Raw genomic sequence first — 8153 nt, 5'->3', positions numbered from 1 at the left:
CAAATAGCATCCAGTTGAGGCCGGAAACCCTGATTTGCAGCATCATCATACTGTTCAGTTGTGAGATTTTCCTCTAGGAATTGGCACGTAGGCACCAAGAGGCTGGCTGGTTGAAAGGATCCTGGATTAACCTGGGTGAAGGCACTGTGCACCTAGTGAGCTGGATGGAGATTGTTGTGTTCTACCATAGGGTAGTCTAAACAGAGAAGAAGGAATGCAGGGGGAATGGTTTCTGAAGATGAGAAAACTGACAGTTGGTTAGGGGCCTCCCAGGTGGCGCTTCCCTGCCTGGTGGCTCAGTGGTAAAGAATCTGTCTGCAATGTAGGAGACCTGGGTTTGATCCCTGGGTTAGGAAGATCCCCTGGAGGAGGGCATGGCAGTGCATTCCAGTATCCTTACCTGGAGAATCCCATGGCCAGAGGAGCCTGGCAGGCTACAGTCCATAGGGTCACAAAGAGTTGGTCACAACTGAAGTGACTTAGCGTGCACACTAGGGATTAGAGGCCTGTTGAAATTGGAGAAGCAGGGGAGTAAGCTCCAGGAGGTTGTAAAGGTGTGAGCTGTGTGATTTATTGATTTCAGAGGTGGAATGGATTTGAGTGTGTGTCATATCCTAGGTGTGACCACGGAAGAAGAGGGATTTGACTTCTTTTGCCTGTTCCTCTTACCCATTCAGGTCATCCGTATTTATCTTCATGTTGTAAAATGTTATTCTATAGATGCAAAACTAAAAACACAAACAAGTAGTAAACAGTGTTTATTTTCTTAAAATTACTTTAAAAAGGTTGTTTATAGAGATGTGGATTTACATAACTTGGCGACAACATTTTAAAAATGTACAGGCTATTTTGTATTATTGCACTTACTCTTTCATAATATATAAGGCATTTTATTTTACATAAATAAAGGATAATGTATAATATCATACAACAGGTGTGGTGCCAATTAAGTCAACCCTAAAATTAAATGAACTGTGTATGGGAGGATAGAAATGAAACCCAACTTACTTCAACCTTCACGGTATATCCTTGCAACTACGATATACACACTGTAACAAAATTACCATCATAGCTTATTGGATGACTGACTGACCAGCTAAAAAAACCAAAACAATGGAAGTTTTAGTAGGACAATACCATTAGTGTTCACATCAGGAAGTGTGGGTATTTATTAGACTAATTAGAAATACAAGTCATGCCTTGGACACTGACAACAAGTAAATATCTTTCTATCTTAGGGTCAAAGTTTAGCTTTTGCTTCCTCAAATTCTAATTGTCGAATTCCAAGGGGAGCCTTCTGGTGAGGTCCACTAGAAACAGCTGATGACTTGAATATGGTTCAGTGAACCAGAGGGCTACCCTCACACTTTTTAGTTACGAGGGTTAGGAACTCTTAGGAGGAGAGACTGTTTCGTTGCTTCAGAAGCTCCTGTCACACGGACTGTGCATTTCTATGCAGGCACAGCTAGAAGAGTAGAGACAAAAAATTTTCAGCGTGGACTTCAAATCATCTCTCATTTAGGCAAGAAAGCAGAAGCCACAAATCTGACCCCAGAGACTTAAAAACAATCTAGCATGCACCTTGCACTGACTTTCTATAGTATCCTACCTGGAACTGTAGTAGTGAAAAGTAGAAGCTAAATTAATCAGGTCTTTCTAGCAAACTCGTGAACTACATTCCCTTTTGTATAACCTGTTTAAAAATGAGGAATCTGGGCTCACACCAGCCAGATAACTCAATCCCATCTGAGAACCTCCCTGGGCCAGCACCACAGAGGTTTACTGGGATCAGTCACTCAGAAATAGGTTAATTAAAGAAATCGCCCACATAAAACCTTGGCGTCACCATGCATGCAGGTATGCAGCTTCACCCGTATTCTCAGCACTCAGTAAGCTGGTTTGTGCCACCTGAGCATGTGGCCTGTGACCACCCAATTCTGCCCCTTTACCTTGAAAGACTGACTCCCCCTCGTTCTCCATCTTCTGATTACATTTTAGTAAATGAAGCTGACGAGGGTCTGGATCGTTAAGAAAAGGTACAGTACGAGGAGAGGCAGGCCCTTTTGGTGACCAGGAACAGCAACATCGAATGGAAACAGTTACTACAAAGAAGCTGGTGCTTCAGAAGGAAGAGCAGCTGGAATGAGTGTCACAAGCAAGCGTGAGTCACAACTGTGTTCTGCTGGGAAACAGTTTTGGCAAAAGAGAATTTGCAAAACAGCAAAACAAAAAGAGCAAAAACTTCAGTCACTGCAGAGCTATGTCATTACTCAGGTCAAGGTCAGGAAAATTGATCCAATGGTTAGAAATGTTACATTTCTTAAGCTTATTGAGAAAGGGGAAAAAAGTTAAAAAAAAAAAAGTCCTCTAAAAGGATTATTTTAAGCTCCTCTACTTGGATTACAATCCAAGGATACTAAAAAAGATAATTGATTTCTAAAAATTTAGCTTAAATTAGTGGTTGGAGAGTACATAAAATATAAAAATGGAAACTCAGTGACAATGGTATTTTTGCCTGCTCTTTCATTGACCAGTCTTGAATTTCAGCATTTATTCAAGACAAGTTTCAAACTGGATGTAAGGTGCTTTCAGAGCTGGAACTTTCTGCTCATTCTAAGCAGCTAAGTTCATGGCTATTTAGTACAGTTTATCCAAACTGCATTCCTGTAAAATTGCCTTACGACGTACACTTTAGATCATGATCAATACTTCATGGTGATCAATAACCACCAATTAAACTATGCAGCCATATGTTGCACATTACACTCACTAAAATACCACTTTCTGTATTTTGCTTTTTCATTTTTGGATAATTCCTGAGCCAACCTAACCATTAGGTCATAACTGATTCTCTTTGTTCAAGGGTCATGTTTTTCTTCTCAGGATAACAGACCCTTAGCTCCTTCCACTGAATGTGCCTAAAAGCATTCTGTCATTTACTTACAAAATTATATAAAACTAGTCCTTTTAGTTGTGACAGCTGTGTTGCCCTCAGACTTTGTTAGATCCCTAATTGCCAGGATTGACTATGTTGGGATAGGTGGGAGGAAGGATTTGGAGGTCTCACTAAATGTTTCAAGTAAAGAAGGGCATGCCACATCCTGTGTCCCCATTAGGAAACATGACAGGAGGGGACAGGCACTGGAACGAAGTGGACCCTCCCAGCCTAAGTGATCCAGGCAGAAGGCTTAGGATTTCAGCTCCATGGCTGCTGCTTCATGTGTGAGCAAAAAAAGCTGGGGAGTTTGATAGTCTTCCCTGCACCAGTGCTGCTCTGTTGTTTCAGGAGCCCATAGTTTAGAGAAGTCATTCTGATTTGCCGAAGAAAGGAATTGAGAAAAGGAGATTCCAGGTTAAAAAAGAAAAAAAAGTAACAAGCACTGTTAGTGCCACTACCAGTGCTTGCTGCATGAAGAATTCCTGTGCTTTCTAATTACTAACTGCACAGGTCCCTCTGGGACAGCCTTCATGATATTCCAGGCATCGAAATGCATCAGCCCCACTAGAGATTTCCCGTTAATGGCAAGGATTTCATCTCCAGCTTCTATTGTTCCTGCTTGCTCAGCTGCACCACCTGTGAGAATAAATACAGAATGATAGCAGGGAACTTTCATAATATCTAGAATAAATTCCAAGTAAACTAAAAACTTTAGCGAGAAAAATCTCTAAACCATGTGCCTGCCTTTAATCTTAGAAGGAAATTTTTCTTAAGACACACAAAACATATACTTAGAAAAAGAAATGTGGCCACATAAAAAAATTCAAATCTGTAACCCCTCTTCCCTTAAACATAATCAACTGACTAGGGGAAGATATTTTCATTGTATTTAGTCAACAAATAGAATGGGGGTTACTGTTCAGCTGGGCTAAAGATCTCCAGATCAATAATCAACCCACCAGAAATCCAAATGACCAATAAAAAACAAGTTCAGCTTCTACTTCTTAATAGATATTGGCTGATATATCCAACATGCTGAGAATTAATGAGAATTATATACTCATCAGTGACCCGCAGAGATACTTTTTACTTAAGAAAGCTTAACATATTTCTACATGAAGCTCTGTTATGGCAAGTTGATGAGCTTTGGAAAAGACAGGGTTTGCATCCCCTTCTATATACTCTTGCACATAAACATCTAAAACAATCATATTAAAGAAGAAATGCATGGAAGAAAGGACATTGAAAGAGAAAAATACCTAAGTTTGAAAAGAATTTTCTCAAATGTTTAACTGGATCTCAAAACACTGAGCAGATAGATCTTTTTGTCCTAGATTTTTGAAAATCATCTTTATTATTTGAAATGATAGTTGATTATAAAGACAAAATAATAAAAATATAGCCGGAAGAAAGGAAGTTCAAATGCAACCCACTTGAGGACAAAACACTTTATGTTGTTAATGACAGATACTGTTATCGGAAAAGAGATGAGCCCTCACCGATGCCAGGCCTACAAAGAACAAGGAGACTGAGTTAGTCCTAATCATTGATTTCTCAAGATACACATTTTTGGAAGTCTCAAAGCACTGATGTCTAACAGACCCAATCAACACGGTGTTGGCATAGTTCCTGTTGTAGGAATATTAACTAAAGGCCCCAAGCAGGTTATCTGGAACCATAAATTTTCTGGGTGTTCATCTGACTCTAAGGATATATGGATTCCAACCAACAGAAGGCTGTGAGTTAGGGGCTGTAGGCAGTCACATTGGTTTGGTCTCAAGTCTGTGACTTCAAGCAGGTTAAGGTTTCTTAAAATTTCATTTTTCTCATCTGCAAAATGATGTTAACCTATCTTGTTCCCTCACTAGGTTTTTACAAGAATCTAATGAGATGAAGCAGATGAAGTCCTTGATGAACCCCTCAGTGCTGTGCACATCAGAGGTTGTGCCAGCTTTTGGACTTCTTATACACGAGAGAGAAGTAAACCTTCTTGTTTAAACCATTGTTGTTTTGGGTTTTCTGTGACCTGAGGCCAAAGAGAATTCTAATTTGATCAGGGTGTGTCTATTCATCGAGGTTTTAAGAAAGTATCTTTTAGAATAGTTTTATGCTTTTTCCCCAAAAACGTCTTGCATAGTTTTTGTGTAGCACACTTTCAGGCGGCTTTCAGTTGTTACTGCGCATTGGTAGCTTACAGGACTGAAAGCACATCTAGCTGTTTTTCTCGTTCAGCATGGTTTTTGAGCTGGTCCTGGTTAATGGATATAGATCCTACTTGCTTCTTGAATTGCTGCACAGTTTTCCTTTTTATGGATGTAATGTATTTTACTCATCATTTTGCTACAGACAGAAATTTAAACTGTTTCATAGTTTCCAGTTTAGCAAGCACTGCCAAATTCTTCCCCAGAGAGAGGTACCATTAGATACACTTTTGAAAGAAAAGTATGAGTGTTCTCCTTCCCTACATCTTGCCAACATATCGTATTATGAGATTTCTTATTTATGGCCAACTTGATTTTAAAAAGATGATTCCTAGTAGTTATAATTTTCACCCAATAACTAATATTAGTTTGAGTATCCTTCCCTCTATTTGTCGACTATTTAGGTTTTAACTTTTGTCTATTTTCTGTTCATTTCATTTACCCAGATTTCCCTATATTTTGTATTTATTATTGAATTATAGTTATTAATATATTCTGGAATTAGCCTTTTGTTGATGTAAATACATTGCAAATATCTTCTAGTTGCTTAGATTTTTATGAAACTTTTTGCTATTTAGAAGTTAAACATTTTATGTATGTGTATAATATATATGTGTGTAATATAAATTATATACTTTTTGTATGATATTTATGTAATCCTATTAGGATTTTAAAACAATGGTTATTGTTGATATACAGGAAATTCTGTTGCTTTTTTTGTATATTGATTGTGAATTCTGCAATCTTGCTGAACTGTTTATATTGGCTTGACATTTGATTCTCTTAGCTTTTTTCCAGTGAGGAAGGAAGAACATATAATTTGCCAATAATGACAAAGTACATTCCTGTATTTCCAGTCTTCATACCTCTAATCTTGTCTTATTGTGTTACTGATATTCTTGGTAAAGTGATGAAAAGAGAAACATTTTAAAAGCAGCCCAAACATAGCAAAAAAATTTTTTTGTAAAGCAGCCCAGACAGTAGTAGTGATGATGTTCTACCTCGATGGCTGATGCTTCACACAAGAGGTTACAAGTAATTACTGATTTTTTTTTCATCAATAAAATCCCTGACCTTCAAGAGAGCTTTTGGGAAATACAATATTTAATTCATTTATTATTCAAAGAGTTTTTTTGTATTAGATTGATATAAGAAATTGAATATTGCTGTATTTTAGTGTTTGGGCTGAAAGGCACAGGAAACCAAGATAAACAGAAAACCTGTATCCATTAAATTTTTAAGTAAAATAAAGGTAAGAAAAAATCTTTGGGTAGAGTGCTAAGCCTGAACAAAGAAACATTCAAGAGGAGGGAGCAGTATAATATTCAGAAATTCTTGAATGCCTTTTCCCAGGAATAAATCTGCAGGCTTGTACACAAGAGCACTGGCAAGGCTTATCTGTGGAACAGGCGCATCTTTCCCTTTCTCTCTATCCACTTACACAGTGTTCATGGATTTCTAGCCTGATGCTAGACAGAGGCCAGGAAGATACCGGGACATCGTCTTTGCTCTGCTAAGAAGGAGATCTCAAGGGCACTCATCTCTCCCGGGGCTGCTTTTCCATTCCGATGCTGCAGATGCCATGGGATTTCTGGGCCTGGCTTCCCGGTCTCCACCCGGGTGCTGCTTTATCTGGCCCCTGGTCTTTTGGCTCACAGGCCAAAAACACCTTATTGAGGGGTGAGCTTCTTGGCTGGCAGAAGCTTCATGTCCTGTGACTGATCACGGTCACCCTTCACTGTGCGTGTCCTAAACATCACCATTTTGCTGTTTTAGGCTCAGTCCGTTTGTTATTCCATCGTCTTCCTCTTCATTGGTGCTGCCCGTCTGATTGTAGTGAGCCAGCTGCAAATTTGCTGTGTGCTTTTTTAGGTTTTCTTATGCCTGAATACTGTTGTTTTTCAACAGTCATGACTTCTCCAAATATTTCTTTTGCTTTATCTGGCATTTGTCATTCTCCCTTATCGCTCAATACCCTTTTGTAATTTTTATCTCTTTATTTCCTTGTGCTGCAGTTTTTAAAGTTTCTTCCTTGATTTTTATAAATTCTCTCCTTAAGGATTTAGTATATGTTTAATTCTGTTCATTAATTTAAATACTTTCTTTGAATACTTAAATACTTTCAGACTTTCTTTCTGCTAATGGGTTTTTGTGTGTATTTTAATGTATCTGCCTGCTTCTTTTGAATACCCTGTCTTTTTTCATGGATAATATTTTTCTGCCCCAGTTTTTTGATGGACGTTCCTGTTTATCGTGTCTGTTGACAATTTCCTCACGTACTCTGTATCCTTTTGTTTAGAGCTCTTGCTTAGGAGTGCTCTTGAGAGTCAAACTCACGTTTTCCTGAACTTGGCTCTCTGTGACCCACTGCTGTCAAGTTAACAGGTGCAGTGTTTCCCCTTGCCCTGGTACCGAGCGTCTAGACACCACACGGCAGAGGCTCGGCTCCTGATCTGTGCCTGTCCTCTGCTTGCCCCAGGGACCGTGAGCAAACAGCCTGTTTCTGGCCACCACTATTTACAGTTTGGGCGTGTGCTAGACTGCAAGAAAGGAAGATGGGAGCAGTAGATATTGTTAGAATCATTGGTAAATATGAAATTTCTTCATGCACTTGAATAATAATTCATTTTGTGATCATGGGCAATCCCTAGAATCTCTTCAGATTCCTGAGCTGAATAAGTATATTAACAATATCAATATAAATATATATTGTATATATGAAATCAGTATTGTAATGTAAAATATTACATATAAAATAGCATATGTGGGTTTATATAAACATCATTAGTATAATTATATTAATAATATAACTGCTCAGCTCTGGGACCTAGAGAGAGAATTTTGAGAACTGTCCAAGAGATAAAATACACTGAGTTCATGAAGAGACCTCCTGTCTCCCAACTATTTCAGTGATATCTACTGGCTCACATATGACTTTCTTGAAATTCAGCATTTGCGATTTTAAATGCATATGACCTTGACCAATGTTAAGTACCCCTGACTGGCAGTTCTGA

At 38.5% G+C, this 8153-nt stretch overlaps 1 protein-coding gene across 19 annotated transcripts in view; it reads right to left on the bottom strand.

Moving 5' to 3' along the window:
• Positions 1-745: 745 nt before the first annotated feature.
• PDZD2 (PDZ domain containing 2) overlaps positions 746-8153 on the bottom strand; it is a 404529-nt gene continuing 397121 nt past the window's right edge. For all 19 annotated transcript variants that reach the window (XM_086361282.1, XM_086361285.1, XM_086361283.1 and 16 more), the window contains one exon: positions 746-3574. In XM_086361282.1, the coding sequence (XP_086217408.1) occupies positions 3393-3574 (182 nt within the window). In that variant the 3' untranslated portion in view covers positions 746-3392. The remainder of the gene's footprint in view (positions 3575-8153) is intronic.

This window comes from Bos grunniens, chromosome 20, assembly GCF_055505025.1.
Source record: "Bos grunniens cultivar Pamir isolate PY7600 chromosome 20, Bosgru_T2T1.0, whole genome shotgun sequence".
Classification (NCBI taxonomy): domain Eukaryota; kingdom Metazoa; phylum Chordata; class Mammalia; order Artiodactyla; family Bovidae; genus Bos; species Bos grunniens.
Note: the sequence above shows the minus strand (reverse complement) of the source record. Positions and strands in the feature narration are given on the sequence as shown.